Below are 19,878 nucleotides of genomic sequence, written 5' to 3'. Positions count from 1 at the left end.
ATATTCAAATCTGATTTCTAATCTAATCTAATAATCTAATTTTTTTATGCCAGGATATTAATAAAAACAAAATTTCTGCCAGAATATTAATTGATCCTGTCAGATGTTTTTTATTTTTTATTTAAAGTTTTTTAAAGTTCATTATTGTATTTTTTTGTAACATTACCTGTGTGTATTTTATGTAACAAAACACATTTTATATAATTGCTTGAATTCATTAATTAACATTCAAGTGTCTTTCCTAAAGTAATAGAAAATATAAAAGCTGAAAAAGAATCTTAACTAATTATTCAAAACTCAACAACCCTAATTCTAAAAAAAAGAAGTTCCTTTTGAATAGGACACTTGTCTCTCCTTCCATTGTCCCTATTGTGTAACTTGACCTTTGACCTCAGCGGTCCCGAAGGAAGGGTTGACCCCCAATGTCTGATGGCACAAAATCTGCCATTGTGGGTTCCATTTTGCAGTAACCCTTGACCTTTCAGGTTTTCAGAAATTGTGATCAATCTGTATGGCAAGGTAGTAGACTGCTTTTTGTGTGTGTGTGTGATTTTGTATAATAAATCTTCCTTTCTCAAAATATGCATTTAAATAGCACAAATATTAGAGAGCTATCCTCATGCATGAGTGAGTAATCTATTGCCGCTTTGTTCCCAGTGATTGTTATACTGACTGATGGCCAGGGCCCCCGTGAATAGAAGTGTGTGTGTGCGATTGTGCATTGTGTACATTAGTTTGTGATCCAGGATTGGCAAGGGTTGTGCTGGTGGGTCAGTGGGTCTATGAGTAACACTCAACTTTCTACTGGGTGCAGAATCAGCATTGCTCAAAATGACTCGTTTTTGCAAAAATGAGTCATGAGTCAATGGTAGCACCAGTTAGTGTGCCATTCTGTCTTTCAAGTAAGAAATGAGGATTGTGTTTTATACTGTACATACTGTGGGATATTAACACATGAGATAGCTTCAAGAGCCTTCATAACCTTCAAAACCTGAAAGGCACAAAAAGGTTATCTGGAGTTGAGGTTGTTTTGACATTTTTCATTACTTTCCAAGGTAGTTGTTCAATATTTACAAATACTAATAATGTATATATTTTCTTACTTTCTGGGCTCGGTATTGTTCTCTTATTGGTCACCAATGATGCATTAATTTAATAAAAAAACAGTAAAACAGTAATATTGTGATTTTTTTTATTATTATAATTACAATAAAATGTCTGTAAATTAAATTTGAAAATGTAATAAATTCCTGTGTTGCAAAGCTGAATTTTCAGCATCATTACTCCAGTCTTCAGTGTCACATGATCCTTTAGAAATTTTTCTAATATGCAGATTGGTGATCAATAATATTTCGTAAAAAAACAGCTGGTGCCTTATTAAAACTGATACAGGATTGTTTTGCTTTGTATAAAGCTTAAAAGAGCAGCGTTTATTTAAAATATGAATATTTTGTAACATTCTTAATGTCTTTGCTGTCCCTTTTGATCAATTAATGTTGCCTTTCTGAATTAATTAAAAATCTTACCCCTAATTATTTGATGGTACTGTGTCTTTCTGAATTACATAACACAGTTTGTCATTTGTCAAGGTGTTTGATGTGACAGGGTAACCTATTGAGACAACATGTTTATCCTGTTTTAAATGTCATTTCCCAAAGAGTTGAGAGAGAAAAGACTTTTAGATGAGTCTGTTTAGCTGTTTATTAAAGGCACTGACAAACTACTCTGTTCTTCAGTTACCATTCCATTTATTTATTTATGAATCTAAAAATCTAAACAAAAACAGTATGTTTATGCCCGGTTAATTGTTTCAATTATGAACACAATCAAGTCAATTTTCAATTATGAACACTAAATCCGTTTCATATACTTGTCTACGGTACCTTGGTTAACCAATTGAACATAACTTATCAGATCGGTTAAATGTGCAAACCTTTTTGCATTACATTTATGTGTCTGAAATGTCTGAAATTGTTTTGCATTATTATTTATTCATTGGACTATGTTTGAGCTGATTTGCCTCCATCTGTGTGTAATAGTTAAAGAATGGAAGAAATGTAAGCTGTCTCGACTTTTTTTTATCTTTCTCTTTAATTGTTTGTTTCTTGTCCTTTTGATCTCAATAGAACAGTGAGCCAATTTTGGAGTCAGACCAAGCAAACTTGTCATGGCAACTACAAAGTAGAATTTTCTGTTTTTTTCTCTACAGATTTTCCTTTGCTCAGTAAAAGAGCTTTTTTATTTCTGTAATCATTTAATCATTCTGTTATTTAAAAAAAATTCAAGAAATAGTATATTCATTAGGGTAAGATGAATAGAAGTACAGCAGAATAAAAAGGGACTAATACAGATGGTACTAATTCCTCACAGAGCTTTACTAGTAACTCATAAAAAACAGAGTAAGAGGAAATGGCAGAATGAGGGAGAGAACTGGCAGGAAACCAACATGTGTTAATATGTTGAATGCGATGCTGTGCCCTCTGATCTATCAACTGAACACACACCACCATGAATGGCGTTCACCCAGAACCACACGGGTCAGGTGAGGTCCTTCCCCCAAGCTGAACCAATGTGACCTTCTCGTGTCGTTTGCTGTTAATATCATATTTTATTCTCAGGGACTTTACGAGGTTAGGAAAATAGAAAAGAAAAGAAACATGAACGTATTAGGTGTTTGTATGCATCCAGCAATGATAGTAGTCTTAATTGTTGATTAAACCAATCCAACACAATTTAGGGGTCAAGAGAAAGTGGCAAATTCAGTCAGTGACAGTTTGGGTGTTTTCCATGTAATCATTTAGCAGATACTTTTATTAACCCAAGCACAAGCAGTTTATCCTTCAGGAGCCCGACAAAAAGCAGCAGTGCAATAATGCATTTCAAAGATGAATCAGAGTAGTACAGAATCTAGAGATGAATTACAACAATCTAAAAGTGGAGAAAGATTGTGCACGCTGAAATTGTGGGGTCATCAATGACAGGTGAAGTAGAGGTCACCAGAAAGCAAAGTGATCATGACTAATGAATAGATGATTGGCTTGTTTTAATGTTTTAAAATTAATTCTATTTCAATCAATCAGTCTCACACGGTGTCTGTGTTTTTGTTCCAGGATTTCTGATTCTAAAAATAATCCCATCTGCATGTGGGTGTGTCCCAGAATGCCCACCATCCGCACACTGTGTCCATTTTCCTCTGGGACTCATGCCCAGTGCCAGGGGCATCAACCACCCAGACACTACTGTCAGCATCAGGACACGGGGTCAGAGAGAGAGAGAGAGAGCGCTTGAGACTGAGGCTGAGAGGGAGGGCATGAGGAGGAGAGATGGAAACAGGAACAAACCGGATTCTCCATCCTGGAGGAGACAGACTTTCAGATTTGAGGTTTGTTCTCCTTGGGGGAAAAAAATAAATAAACAACAGACAGCAACTCTGCTTGTATTTTTTTTTTCAAAATCAGCCGGGATTGTGGAGGTGTCAGCAGATGCATAATGCAACAGGGCGTCCCCTCATAGCAGATCATCAATTGAATACCACACACACACGTTTACAATGTGTGTAATGGGAAAGTCTTTTTTCTTCACACTTAATGCACAATCCATTGTTTCCTCTGAAGACCCCCCGCTCAGAAACTCTTTACACCAGAATAGTGTAGTGTCATTCTCGCTCTCTCTCTTTCTTGCCTGGAATGGGGAAAAAGTGAATATTTCATTATCTATATTTCATAGTTCGACTTCCTAATGAGTAATTCATTTGAGGCTTCTGCAAAAATATGTATGCATAATTAAGGGAATATCATTTTTAAGTATTTATGAGCCTCTCACTTCACTGGTGAAACACCCTCCAAGGCCTCTGTGGCTGGTTTGAGATCAGTATTGGCATTTATTTTCTTTTTAGATGTGCATTTCTAACTCAAACTGTTTAGGACAGAGTATAGGTTATTTTTATGATTATTTTATCATAAAAGCTGAAACATAGGTTTATTTTGACCCGACTGATCAATAATTAATCTTCTCTTGTCTAGCTTGCTTCCTAAACTAGTTTAATAAACATGGAGTTGTATATTATGAATATTATTGGATCTTTGATGAACTTGGTTTAGTTCCTCTTTTCTAAGAGTGTTTAAACACACATTGGAATCAGTTTTTATTTATTGTTATTAAATTCAAACGCTTGTTAAACTTAATTAATATTCAAATGTGATAAACATGTCTTTCCAAGAGTAAATATATATATATATATATATATATATATATATATATATATATATATATAGTTTTTTTTTTTTTTTTTTTTACTTTGATTGAAATTGTGACTATGCTAGTGCTCTGTGTCTCATGTTTATGTACACTTTTTCTTGTAAAAGAGCAACTGTTTTCTCCACCTCAATCTGTTTAAAAACAAAAAGTTCATACTTTTTACTCAGTTTTCTTTTACCCTACTTTAATTCATCATTGTTATACAGAAGACACTCAAATTTATCTTCCTTTGAAACATAAGAAAGGATTAGACCCGTTTACCGCCTGTCTCTTGGAGGTTAAAGCATGGATGTTCCTTAATTGTTAAGTCTGTATTTAGATAGATTGATGTGTTTACCCCTTATGATACACACTGTATACCAAATCTAAATCTTGTTTTTCTGGCACCGTGTGGTGACAGTTCCTTAAAGCTTGATAGACAACTCAATCAAGCTGTGAAGTCAAGCTTCTTTCAGTTGCAAACACTGGTAAAAATGAAGTACTTCCTTTCTTTACTGATTTTGAAAGGCTTGATAATTGTAACTCTCTTTATTTGGGGAACATTCAGTCTTCCTTAAACTGCCTTCAGATGGTTCAAAATGCTGCTACCAGAGTCCTGACGGGAGCTCGAAAGCGTGAGCATATTAACCACCCTTCAGTCATTACATTGGTGACCCGTTTGCTACAGGATTAATTTTAAAGATTTAAAAATGTACCTCTCTGATCTGTTGATAGACCACCAACATGCAAGAGTGCTTAGGTCTGCCAATACTTTGGAATGGTCTTCCTACAGAAATCAGAACTGCCCCTGATACACTGTCCATTTTTAAATCTAGGTTTAAATCATTTTATTTGATTTGGCTTATTATTCATGATTTGCATTTGCTTTATTTGTGACTTTGTTTTAATTCTGTTAATGGTTACTTATTTTGTACAGCACATTGGTCACCGGTAGTTGTGTTTAGTTGTGCTTTATAAAATACATTGAAATTGAAACATTTGCTTTGAACTATTTTTGCTGTAATATCAGTTTGATTATTTTGATGGTACCCTTTAGACAGCTGTTGATTAGCTCTGCAACTACGTCAACTAACAGTCATTGCAGTATTAGTATGTCTGCTTAATATATGCTAACATTTTATTTTGATGGTCCCCTTACAGACAAACTAGCTAACTAAACTTGCAAGTGCGTCAACATTCTCCTAACCTTAACCTTAGCCACTAATGAGAGTTAGTTGACATGTAGTTGTAAAGTTTCTTATAGTCAATAGACTAAGGGGACCATCAAAATAAAATTTATCCTAAAATATAAACGTTTTTTTTTTTTCAGGTGAAATTATTAACTAGCTCACAGCTAAATTAATATTAGCCTCACAGGGAACACTCAAATAACACTCCTCACCTAACAACTAACAAGATGCTGTGCAGATCTTAAATAAACAATGGCAAGATATATAGTGCATTATAAATGTAAAAGTTATTTAATATGGTGTTCATTGTGTTATAAATAATCATAATCTTAAAAGTTAGAACCCCAAATGCGTAAGCATTTTATTATATTATAATTGTTATTTATTTCTAATGATAAAACGTTTATATTATATATACTGTATATATATTAATATATATAAAATGCATTATGCATTTATTATAATTCCTTCGGAATACCCTATATTATAAATATGGGCTTCATAGAAAGTGTTACCGTTGCTTGCTCTGCAGAGCTGAGTTTTCACACCCAACGCGAAGTGCTGCAGTGCTGCGACAGTTATAATGATCCTTTATATCCTTGCGCCCCCATCTGCTCATTTGATGCCTCACAAGCAAGAGAGCTGCAAAATGCTGGATGTTGAATTCTTTTAACAGCTTGTAAGGGGTTCAGGTCCAAAAAAACTTTAGATAGTTTACTGTAGTTGCTGATTTCAGCTAATCTGGCGAGTTATTACATATTCACCGATTTCATGGTTAATTGCACTTCTATGGGGGTTGAGATAAATGAAAAAAAGGGTCTAGTAAAAATAAATTAATAAAATAAATTATTTACAACATGAAATACATCACACGTTTTAATGCACTTTCTCTACACACAAAAAGACATTGTTACAGGTGTGAACTTACATCTTAGTACCAAAGTAATCTCTATAGGAAACCATCTTTTCTTATTCCTCCTTCATAAATTTCATATAAAATTCTAGACTATCACTTTACATGCAGGTACTTTTCTAATCATATATCTATCATCTAATAATCTCACAGCAAACTCTCTAAAACAACGCCTGAAGATCTACTTTTAAATACTGATATTTAATAAATCTAATATCTGCTCAACTATTGTGACTGTTGATCATATATTTCTAGAACACAAATATAAAAAGCAGTTAACAGTTAAAAAAAACAAAAACTGTGTGCTGTGCAAATAATTATGATAGAAAATGTATGTAACGTTTATAGTATATTTTGCAGTGCATTGTGCCTGGAAAGGAAACACTTATCCTTTCTCTTTATACACACTTATGGAAAGTTTGATGTATTAGCTGCTGCCATAATATGTGTGTGCCTCTCAACGGTGACATTTTAACTGTGGAATGTTTTGTTTTACGTCTTTAGTCAGGAATGTGTATTTATGATGCTCTATGTACATATTACAATGAAAGATAAAACGCTTCGTGTAAAATGTGACTGGAAACATGTTTGAGATAATGTGTATGACCGAGAGAGCAGGTAGTATCCTTAAGTTATATAAAGATTTCTATGTCTGAGTGCGTGTCTGTGTTCGGCTGGGTTTCAGCGCAGGCTGCTGGCAGGCATGCAGTCACACAGTGCCCTCCTCTCGGCCCTCAGCACCAAACTCTCCGTCTGAAAACACGTGAGATAAAACAGCAAAAGTGAAGCCCTCTGGTGTCTGTCTCTAAAATTTCTGAAAGATGCTTCATTGACAAGATCGACTAGACATTAACCTTTTCCACAGCTTGATTCCTTACTTGCTAAAATTACTGGAGAGGACATGAAAGCAGGTCTCTTCAGTAGGGTGTCTGTGACCCCCCTAGGAGGACCACAATATGATACTAATATGGTCTGAAAATTATGTTTGGCTAAAAGTTAAAAGGGTAAATATCAACTAAATGTTATATTATGTGCCCCACATTAGAATAAATAAATAGTTAGGCCTAACAAGTCATTTGTTGTAGTTTACCGAGGAGTCCTTGTCCTGAAAAAGACTGCATTGAATGGCTTTATGTCTCAGTTGTCTCCCAGTTCATGATCTTACCCGTGAGTCTAAGTTGAAAGCTGTTTTCTTCAGGTCTTGCAAGGCTCTCTGCATGAACTCAAAGGCATGACAATCAACACATGGCCGGCCTATTGAACAAAAATGTAAAAAATATTAATCAAAACAAAATAGTATATAAATATTGCTTATCACTTTGCTGAGCATGCTCCCAGGAAACATCAAATACTACCCAATGGCTACGTGTTCTAATGACATATGCAATGATACATGCTTGTTTGACCACACGTCTATAAAGCATGCAGATTCAAAGGCTTACTCTCAGCGGGAATGACCGTCCCTGATTCCTCGGCATGAACTGGATTGAAACAGAGGAGCTGCAGCAGCATCATCAGCAGCAGCATCACTGTCGCCGGAGCTCCGCTTGGCCTTATCCTGTCGCGCAGCATCACTGTACACACAATACCTGCGACATCAACACCCATACAGACACAGGAGGAGCAACCCTGTCATATTTGATCATTTAACTGACGCTTTTTATAACAAGGCCTTATAAAACCCAGACCAACAAAATCGCGAATAAGATACTGTCGACCATCGTATTTGTGCTTTATTTTAGCTTTCTCCCTGTACAGCTAAAATATGGTAATTTCCAAATATGTCCACTAAAAATACTGATACACTCATCTACTACGTGTTATAAAAGCGAAACGCAGCTTATTTGCATTACCTGTAGTCTCTGATAAAGACAGTAGCACCGTTAATCAAACCACCGTCCTCCTATTCAGGACGCAGTTTCGCTGCGCAGAGTCGATTGAGTTTTCGAGGTCTAATGTCCTTCTCGGAGCACCGTAGGATGGAGTCCTACAACAACAAAAAACAAGTACGCCCAGGCAACGTTTCTCTCTCCGATTGGCTTCCGCGGGTCACATGGCTTCCAACGTTACTCGTTTTGAATGTAGTAATGTAAGTTTTGATTTTTATGACTACATAAGAACACTGCTGCTCTTGGACACATTTTATTAGATGTTTCAATAACATTTTAGATAGATAGATAGATAGATAGATAGACAGATGGATTTTGTTAGCTTGAATAATAGCTTGAATAAAAAAAATTGTACATATAGAATATATTAATTAAATATAGAAATTTCTTCATTTACAAGTGTAAATGTGTAGTGAATTTTTAATTTTATTTTACTCATTTAAAAATAGAAATAGGTCACTACCTGTATTCATTAAAAGAAATAATAAAGTAAAAACTATTATTACTTGTCATGGACATGTGATTTTCTCATTGCTTTTCATGGTTTATTTTTTATTATCTGTTTTTTATTATACTTATTTTGATGTAATTTATGTTATTGCCCTTATATGTTCGTTGTTATAAAGATTCCAATTAAAAGAGCATTCTGTCTTAGATCAATGCATTCTATTCGACTAATAGTATATTTTTGGCCAGATTTCGCATTCATAAATGCATGGTTACTAATAATAAAAAAAAAAAACTAATGAAGATCAGAATAGGATCCATCAATTAAGTTAAAGAAACAGCAATTAAATTAGTCATAAGCAAAGCGACCTAATATGGAGGAAATGTGATTTTCAGAAATTCACGCAACAAATTAGCATAACTTTTTTTATTATTAATCATCCACTGTATATATATTTTTTTTTCTGATGTATCAATAATATACTGCCCATATGTTTTTGTCAAAGGTACTCTCTGGCTGTGGTCACACGGGTCCTAGTACGCAGTAGTGTGTGTGTGTGTGTGTGTGTGTGTGTGTGTGTGTGTGTGTGTGTGTGTGTGTGTGTTTTCTTAGGTAGCCTGTTAAAATGCCCGAACTCATTATTCGTCTTTTTCCAAGATGGCGTCGATGAGGGAGAGCGACACCGGCCTGTGGCTGCACAACAAACTGGGCTCGACAGACGAGCTGTGGACGCCTTCGAGCATCGCTTCTCTGCTCACCGTGTCGGTAATCGACAACATACGGCTGTGTTTCTCCAGTCTGTCGCCTCCGGTGAAGCTGAAGCTCTTGCTGGGGATGCTGCACCTCCCGCGCAGGACCGTGGATGAGGTGCGACCCGCTGCCGCTGCTGCACACACACACACACACACACACACTCTCTCCTTGCTTCCGAGCCTAGCATGCATTATTGGGGTGGCAGGTTGTTCATTATCAGTAGTTGTGTTCTATGTTGCTGTGTAGTAACATGGCTCCCAGCGCGAGACTCGTGAAGCAGCTGTGTGGATCCTGTAAGTCTCCAGCAGAGCTCAGCTCACACTGCTGTCTCTCGGTCTTCACTCACTAGCCTCCTTTCTGGAAACATGCTGACAACTTTTGCAGCGTTATTGCGGTTTTAATTGAATTGAGTTTATTTCTGTTTGGACGCCCCAAACTGTTATATAATTATATCACGGTAACTAGTTTCCGCCAAATTGAAACGGTTAGTCCAGTCATTGTTAGTTCTGTAAACATCTGGTAAAAAAAAAAAATACTAGTAGTAATTTTTTGATTTGGCATGATTGTTTTACATACAGTATTGCCAAATAATTATAAGCGATGACAAAAAAAGCAATATAGCTGCAAGCAGCGATGGCGGGCTCAAGCCACCAATGCCATCGCCACCCCGGTGGCATCAGGTAAACTGTGCCCAGCGGGCACATGCATTCACAATATCCCTCTGGCAGTGAGGTTTTAAAGGGTATGCCGGTTAAAGGGTTAATCCGAATCATCTAGACTTTAAAATCACATTCACAGAACAATATATATATATATATATATATATATATATATATATATATATATATATATATATATATATATATATATTTAGTAACACTTTACAATAAGATTTCATTTATAAACATTATGTTAACATGAACAATATTTATATAGCATTCATTCATGTCATTTAATATTCCAAACTTAAACATTAAAACATTGTTTTATTGTGATTTTTTTTCCAAGCACATTTTACCAATTCCAAGCCATATCAATCTTAATAACTACCATTATTTTTTATTTAATCATTTATGAGTGCTATACAATAGTCCAGGAAAGCTGGAAGAGAAAAACTCCTTATATTCATGTGCAGAATCATTAGGCATGTTTTCTTTTACAGATGAAATGCGCTAAAAAAGAGATTTAACTCAAACGTTTTTAACTCAAAGTCGAAAATTATGAAATACCCATGAGAAATATCAAACACAAATGCAATACAGAAATGGATAAGTTAAGACTTGACCATTGTACAAAAATGCTGACTGGGTCATGAGGTCAGAAAAGAAGAAGAAGAAAAAAAAACAGGTCAAGAAGAACTGACAAAAATAATTGCAAAATAATTAGGAATTAATGTGAAGATTAATTTTTAGTAAATTCTGCAAGACAGACTTTCAGGAAAGGAGGTGGAATAAAAATGAGCTCCTAAATCTTAACCCCGGATTCAGGAAAATATATTCCTCAAACCATCGGACAAGAGGAGGTGGTGCTGTTCCTTCACGAGTCAGTCTAATCTGTTCATAAAGCCTATATATAAAGTCTTAATATGTAGTATTTCACAATACTTCATGGTATTCTAATTAAATCATTTTTTGGAATCTTAGATCTCTCAGAACCTGACACATTGTAATTCTGAGACTCCAGGAAAGTGGCAGTTCTGTAAAATGTTGGCACTGGAGACTAAATGCTCCCTGATAGTTTCACAACTAATTCACTTAACACACACACACACACACACACACACACACACATTACCCACAGTGACAGAGGGACAGAGTGACATCAGATGTATGATAGTTTTTTAATTTTCTATCATCCATATAGTGTTGTATAGTCATGAAACTATGCATATTTCCTCTGCACTTAAAAAAATAAAAGACATTTACTGGTTACTTTTTTACTAATATTTTCAAGCCATTCAAAATTCATCCGCACCTGTACTGTAAGATACATTCTTTAAACTGGTAAAAGAGGATGTGGTGCTGATCCTTCAAGTCACTCAAAACGTATCTGTCCATAAAGCCTATAAAGAATTATTCTTAATATACAGTTCACAATACTTCAGCTTGTTATTCTAATTAAGTGAATGTCATTTTATCAGTAAAATACATAAAATTCAGGTAAACTGTGCCCAGCGGGCACATGCATTCACAATATCCCTCTGGCAGTGAGGTTTTAAAGGGTATGCCGGTTAAAGGGTTAATCCGAATCATCTAGACTTTAAAATCACATTCACAGAACTATATATATATATATATATATATATATATATATATATATATATATATATATATATATATATATATATATATATATATTTAGTAACACTTTACAATAAGATTTCATTTATAAACATTATGTTAACATGAACAATATTTATATAGCATTCATTCATGTCATTTAATATTCCAAACTTAAACATTAAAACATTGTTTTATTGTGATTTTTTTTCCAAGCACATTTTACCAATTCCAAGCCATATCAATCTTAATAACTACCATTATTTTTTATTTAATCATTTATGAGTGCTATACAATAGTCCAGGAAAGCTGGAAGAGAAAAACTCCTTATATTCATGTGCAGAATCATTAGGCATGTTTTCTTTTACAGATGAAATGCGCTAAAAAAGAGATTTAACTCAAACGTTTTTAACTCAAAGTCGAAAATTATGAAATACCCATGAGAAATATCAAACACAAATGCAATACAGAAATGGATAAGTTAAGACTTGACCATTGTACAAAAATGCTGACTGGGTCATGAGGTCAGAAAAGAAGAAGAAGAAAAAAAAACAGGTCAAGAAGAACTGACAAAAATAATTGCTAAATAATTAGGAATTAATGTGAAGATTAATTTTTAGTAAATTCTGCAAGACAGACTTTCAGGAAAGGAGGTGGAATAAAAATGAGCTCCTAAATCTTAACCCCGGATTCAGGAAAATATATTCCTCAAACCATCGGACAAGAGGAGGTGGTGCTGTTCCTTCACGAGTCAGTCTAATCTGTTCATAAAGCCTATATATAAAGTCTTAATATGTAGTATTTCACAATACTTCATGGTATTCTAATTAAATCATTTTTTGGAATCTTAGATCTCTCAGAACCTGACACATTGTAATTCTGAGACTCCAGGAAAGTGGCAGTTCTGTAAAATGTTGGCACTGGAGACTAAATGCTCCCTGATAGTTTCACAACTAATTCACTTAACACACACACACACACACACACACACACACACATTACCCACAGTGACAGAGGGACAGAGTGACATCAGATGTATGATAGTTTTTTAATTTTCTATCATCCATATAGTGTTGTATAGTCATGAAACTATGCATATTTCCTCTGCACTTAAAAAAATAAAAGACATTTACTGGTTACTTTTTTACTAATATTTTCAAGCCATTCAAAATTCATCCGCACCTGTACTGTAAGATACATTCTTTAAACTGGTAAAAGAGGATGTGGTGCTGATCCTTCAAGTCACTCAAAACGTATCTGTCCATAAAGCCTATAAAGAATTATTCTTAATATACAGTTCACAATACTTCAGCTTGTTATTCTAATTAAGTGAATGTCATTTTATCAGTAAAATACATAAAATTCATATTATTTTTCTTTGAAAGATTTCTATAAATGATTTAAATCATACTTGTTTCTACAATAATTATTTAAAAGTAATCCTATAGCTCCATCTGGTGGCCATTATTGGTACTAAGAATTGCAAGCTTGATTTATATGTTATGATAGTTTTAAATTTATGTTGGCTCTTGAAAATGATAAAGCTATGAAACTTACTGTGCTTCCTTCAAATGATGACTTCTACGTATATAAAAAATTATGAAGAGTTGGAATTAAAAATTTTAAAGATATAGTAAAATTACTATTGTATTTTTTTATGTTACTTTAATAAATCGCTATGGCCACACCATTTAAGGTATCCTAAACCCATTCGCAATTTAACATCTTCAGTATATGGCTTCATGTTAAAACAGTTTGGTGTGAACTACTTGTGTCTTCTTGGAGGAGAATGAATTCATTTACAGGCTGAGTTTATCATAAATCCACAATAACATTTATGAGTTCTGTATCAATCAGTGTTGTTGTTTGTTTATTTTTTATTTATTTTTTTCATAGGAAGATAACTGACCCTCTACTCTCCTTTTTAATAAATGTGCTTATAAACCAAGAACAAGCTATTTATAGCTGTATTTATAAACTGCTTACTATTGACTATTAATATTGGGACAAGGCTTTATGAAGCATGAACTGACTATTTACTAATGAGTGCAGTTATTATAAAGTGTTATCAATGCATTTGCTAATCTTAACAAATTAGACATTATTTTACAGTGTTATCAAATCCCTTAAATGATTTGTAAGTGTTTTGTAATGATTTTATTGACCTAAAAGCATTTGTGAAAGTTCTGCTTGCATTACAGCTTAGTCTTGATCTGTGAGCTGAACAGATTTACTGTTACATCCATGAGATTATGTAAATTCAAATAAATATCATGTCACAGGATATCAGAGGTCAGTATCAAATTAGTTTGAAATTATTATTTGCAGCACAAATAAGGTTTTTTAGGATTTTTAAAAATCCCTAAAACTGTCAGAAAAGGATAAGGCCTAAGATTTCTATGTGAGTGGCTAAATTTGTTTGTTTTTATAACTATAATGCATAAACTATGAAACTATACAAAATGTATAAAAAAGTACAAGTTATTCTTTTCCAATGTTTTTAATTTATTTAATTTTTTTTTTTTTTTTTTTTTTTTGGATTTACATTTTAAAAAATTAGCCTACGGCGATCATTCTAAACATCTTGAATAAAACCTGTCAATATTTATTATAGACCACTATAACTGTGTATAATCTAACAAACGAGTTTATTATGAAAATAAAAGCGTGTACACCAGATAACTTGGACGATAAAGAAATTGCTAACAATAGTATAATAGAGCATGTTTTAGGTTTTTAGGCGTTTAGATGCAGAAATGGACAAATCAAATGTAAAATAAAATGTAATTGATTTAATTAAATATAGATTAAGTCTTGTTAGAGCAAAATAATAAATAAATACGTACACACATTAAAAAAGCAGCCAAGATGAATGAGTTTAATTTTTTTATATAGATTAAAATTGAAGACAGAAGCAGCTGGTATATGCGGTAACTTAATATTAAAATCCAGTTGATCCACTTCAGATTTAATTCTCAACAGTTTATGTTCACGTGGCTGTTTTCGTTTATATTAGCCAAGCTATTATGTGTTTTGAAATAATCTTGTCCGTGATGTGTTCGTTCTTACGACGAAAGGCAGAATCCTGCAGCTCGAGAGATGTATGTTATTCTGCCAGTCGCGCTTTCAAATAGTCTTGCACACTTAAACGGGTCACAAACACCTGCATTTAGCTCGTGTTGTGTTATAATGGATGTATTGTGTGCATTTATGGCAATAATTTATTTTAAAAAGCTCTTAAACAAGAATAAATTCGTTTGTTTTGAGCTCTGAGACACTGTGCGCGCTGATCGGAGGCAGTGATTTCAGTAGGCAGCCGCAAATATTTCATTTTCACACAAACAGTTCAAAAACATCTTAATTTAGCTATTGGTGTGCTCTAATTGGTGAATTGTGTGATATCGCTGCAATACTTTATTTTTAATAGCTATAAAACAAGAATAAACTCGTTTTTTCTGAGCTCATCATTCCACACGCTCCTGCTCAGAGCGGTGATTCATCTCTCGTGTTTCTCACGTATCACTGACCACACATCAATTATTAATGAGCCCTGACCTGATAATAATCATATATGTTGGTTTAGCTTGTCACTGTGAATTAAATCCAAGTATTTATTTGTATTTTAACCGATTTAAAATCGAAACCAAAAGACAGTCTCCTCCCTTTTTTAGTCCGGTAACTGAACCTGTAGGGGCGCTATTTCTGTCAGACAATGGAAGTCTAAGCACACACACTCAAACAGATGGACAGAGTGAGATGAGATGTCTGACAGTTTTTTAATTTTCTGTTATCCATACAGTGTTGTAAAGTCGTTAAACTATGCATATTTCCTCAGAATGACTTTTTCATCTGTATGAAAAAATTATTTGACGTGTTTGGAAGCTGCAATTTAAAAATACAATAATGATTCCCTTTGTAAGGTCATTTAAAAAAATCACCACGGCAAAACCATTCAAGCTATCCAAAATCCATTCACAATTTAAGTTCCTATCAGAAATACTGATGTGTGTTCAGAGTTTTGTGAAATTCTAAGTATGTTATTTGCCTCAAAATCACCTGAGAAGTATTCCAGTTTGACATGTTGCCACGCCAACAATTTTTTAGATATCAATATCCCCCTTGCAGATTTATATTGGCTGTGTTTTAACATTATTCTGATGAAGTTTGAAGCAAATCGAGTAATAATAAGATGCTGAATTCAAATCATTTTGAAAATGACACACTTCCTTCTGCCAGTTGGTGGCGCTATAACTTTGACTCCTAATAGTCACATATATGCGATCGACATCATACAACGAATAATCTGATGAAGTTTGATTAAAATCAGGAAATGTATGTGGACGGTATTAGACACTTCCTGTTTCTCATTTCTCGCCATAATTTCAACGCCTCGCCACGAGCAAACCGTTCGAGATATCAAAAATCCCCTGGCAATTTTTCATCCCCAGTGTCTTGAGATCACGTTGACCGAGTTTGGCGGCAATCGAGAAAAAAACCTATGACAAGTATTTCAAATTCCAGAGCATGCGCTTTTTACATAACTCTAAATAGCTGACTTCCTGTTGGGCGGAGCCTATGACATGCAATACGAAAGTTGTTCGGCACGATGAGATCTATATGTGTACTGAGTTTCATATGAATATGTGCAAGTATGTGTGAGCTATACATCAACATTTCTGACTGTGTTCCAGGGGGCGCCGTAGAGCCCCTGTGCCACGCCCGGGTCCCAGCCTCTGCAGGCTCCTAAAGGCCACAGATTCCAAAGTGTGCGCAAATTTTCAAGAGTTTTTGAGTATGTTAAGGACCCCACAAGCCCCCACAACTTTGACAAAAAATTTGAATACTAAACCCTAAATAGCCAACTTCCTGTTGGGCGGAGCCTATGATATGCAATACAAAAGTTGTTTGGATTGATGAGATTTATATGTGTACCGAGTTTCATACGTCTACGAGCAAGAATGTATGATATATGGCCCTCCATATTCCAGGGGGCGCTGTAGAGCCCCTGTGCCACGCCCGTGTATCAGTCTCTGCCCGGCCCTAATGGCCGCAGGTTCCAATCTGTGTGCCAATTTTCAAGACTTTTTAAGCACGTTAAGGGCCCCAAAAGCCCCCGAGACGTTGGAAAAAAAATAATAATAAATATAGCTGCAAGCAGCGATGGCGGGCTCAAGCCACCAATGCCATCGCCACCCCGGTGGCATCAGGTAAACTGTGCCCAGCGGGCACATGCATTCACAATATCCCTCTGGCAGTGAAGTTTTAAGGGATTTGGCAGTTAAAGGGTTAATCCGAATCATCTAGACTTTAAAATCACATTCACAGAACTATATATATATATATATATATATATATATATATATATATATATATATATATATATATAAAACTTTAGTAACACTTTACAATAAGATTTCATTTATAAACATTAACATGAATAATATTTATATAGAATTCATTCATGTCAGTTAATATTCCAAACTTAAACATTAAAACATTGTTTTATTGTGATTTTTTCCAAGCACATTTTACCAATTCCAAACCATATCAATCTTAATAACTACCATTATTTTTTATTTAATCATTTATGAGTGCTATACAATAGTCCAGGAAAGCTGGAAGAGAAAAACTCCTTATATTCATGTGCAGAATTATTAGGCATGTTTTCTTTTACAGATGAAATGCGCTAAAAAAGAGTTTTAACTCAAACTGTTTTAACTCAAAGTCGAAAATTATGAAATACCCATGAGAAATATCAAACACAAATGCAATACAGAAATGGATAAATTAAGACTTGACCATTGTACAAAAATGCTGACAGGGTCATGAGGTCAGAAAAGAAGAAGAAAAAAACAGGTTAAGAAGAACTGACAAAAAGAATTGCAAAATAATTAGGAATTAATGTGAAGATTAATTTTTAGTCAATTTTGCAAGACAGACTTTCAGGAAAGGAGGTGGAATAAAAATGAGCTCCTAAATCTTAATTCCGGATTCAGGAAAATATATTCCTCAAACCATCGGACAAGAGGAGGTGCTGCTGGTCCTTCACAAGTCACTCTAATCTGTTCATTAAGCCTATATATAAAGTCTTAATATATAGTATTTCACAATACTTCATGGTATTCTAATTAAATCATTTTTTGGAATCTTAGATCTCTCAGAACCTGACACATTGTAATTCTGAGACTCCAGGAAAGTGGCAGTTCTGTAAAATGTTGGCACTGGAGACTAAATGCTCCCTGATAGTTTCACACCTAATTCACTTAACACACACACACACACACACACACACACACACACACATTACCCACAGTGACAGAGGGACAGAGTGACATCAGATGTATGATAGTTTTTTAATTTTCTATCATCCATATAGTGGTGTATAGTCATGAAACTATGCATATTTCCTCAGAATGACTTGTCTTCTATGTGTATATTTTTTTAAGTGTTTAGAAGCTGCACTTAAAAAAAATAAAAGACATTTACTGGTTACTTTTTTACTGTTATTTCAAAAAATCACCATGACAAAACCATTCAAGCTATTCAAAATTAATTCGCACCTGTTCTGTAAGATAAATTCTTTAAACAGTGGTAAAAGAGGATGTGGTGCTGATCCTTCAAGAGTCACTCAAAACTTATCTGTCCATAAAGCCTATAAAGAATTATTCTTAATATACAGTTCACAATACTTCAGCTTGTTATTCTAATTATGTGAGGGTTATTTTATCAGTAAAATACATAAAATACATATTATTTTTCTTTGAAAGATTTCTATAAATGATTTAAGTCATACTTGTTTCTACAATAATTATTTAAAAGTAATCCTATAGCACCATCTGGTGGCCATTATTGGTACTAAGAATTGCAAGGTTGATTTATATGTTATGATAGTTTTAATTTTATGCTGGCTCTTGAAAATGATAAAGCTATGAAACTTACTGTGCTTCCTTCAAATGATGACTTCTACGTATATAAAAAATTATGAATAGTTGTAATTAAAAATTTTAAAGATATAGTAAAATAACTATTGTATTTTTTTATGTTACTTTAATAAATCGCTATGGCCACACCATTTAAGGTATCCTAAACCCATTCGCAATTTAACATCTTCAGTATATGGCTTCATGTTAAAACAGTTTGGTGTGAACTACTTGTGTCTTCTTGGAGGAGAATGAATTCATTTACAGGCTGAGTTTATCATAAATCCACAATAACATTTCTGAGTTCTGTATCAATCTGTGTTGTTGTTTGTTTATTTTAATTTTTTTTATTTTTTCATAGGAAGATAACTGACCCTTTACTCTCCTTTTTAATAAATGTGCTTATAAAACCAAGAACAAGCTATTTATAGCTGTATTTATAAACTGCCTACTACTGACTATTAATATTGGGACAAGGCTTTATAAAGCATGAACTGACTATTTACTAATGAGTGCAGTTATTATAAAGTGTTATCAATGCATTTGCTAATCTTAACAAATTAGACATTATTTTACAGTGTTATCAAATCCTTAAATGATTTGTAAGTGTTTTGTAATGATTTTATTGACCTACAAGCATTTGTGAAAGTTCTGCTTGCATTACAGCTTAGTCTTGATCTGTGAGCTGAACAGATTTACTGTTACATCCATGAGATTATGTAAATTCAAATAAATATCATGTCACAGGATGTCAGAGATCAGTATCAAATGAGTTTGAAATTATTATCTGCAGCACAAATAAGGTTTTTTAGGATTTAAAAAAAAACCTAAAACTGTCAGAAAAGGATAAGGCCTAAGATTTCTATGTGAGTGGCTAAATTTATTTGTTTTTATAACTATAATGCATAAACTATGAAATTATACAAAATGTATAAAAAAGTACAACAGTTATTGTTTTCCAATGTTTTTATTTATTTAATTTATTTTTTGGGATTTACATAAAAACAAATTAGCCTACTGCAATCATTCTAAACAGCTTGAATAAAACCTGTTAATATTTATTATAGACCACTGTAACTGTGTATAATCTAACAAACAAGTTTATTATGAAAATAAAAGTGTGTACACCAGATAAATTGAACGATAAAGAAATTGCTAACAATAGTATAATAGAGCATGTTTTAGGTTTTTAGGCATTTAGATGCAGAAATGGACAAATCAAATGTAAAATAAAATGTAATTGATTTAAT

The 19,878-nt window shown here is 33.8% G+C and overlaps 1 protein-coding gene across 2 annotated transcripts; it reads right to left on the bottom strand.

The window, feature by feature from the left end:
- Nucleotides 1-6,284: 6,284 nt before the first annotated feature.
- LOC113105693 (neuropeptide-like protein C4orf48 homolog) lies at nt 6,285-8,348 on the bottom strand. Of its 2 annotated transcripts, none has more exons than XM_026266930.1 (4): nt 8,193-8,348; nt 7,782-7,928; nt 7,505-7,593; nt 6,285-7,092 (listed from the first exon to the last, which is right to left on the bottom strand). In XM_026266930.1, the coding sequence occupies exons 2-4, from the start codon at nt 7,909-7,911 to the stop codon at nt 7,021-7,023; spliced, it is 291 nt and encodes a 96-aa protein (XP_026122715.1). In that variant the 5' UTR covers nt 7,912-7,928; nt 8,193-8,348; the 3' UTR covers nt 6,285-7,020. The 2 variants fall into 2 exon arrangements, with proteins under 2 accessions (XP_026122715.1, XP_026122716.1); XM_026266931.1 differs by having other exon boundaries at nt 7,782-7,913.
- Nucleotides 8,349-19,878: the final 11,530 nt, after the last annotated feature.

The sequence above is a fragment of the Carassius auratus genome, chromosome 7, assembly GCF_003368295.1.
Source record: "Carassius auratus strain Wakin chromosome 7, ASM336829v1, whole genome shotgun sequence".
Classification (NCBI taxonomy): Eukaryota; Metazoa; Chordata; class Actinopteri; order Cypriniformes; family Cyprinidae; genus Carassius; species Carassius auratus.
The sequence above is the reverse complement of the archived record's forward strand: the minus strand, read 5'-3'. Positions and strand labels throughout refer to the sequence as shown.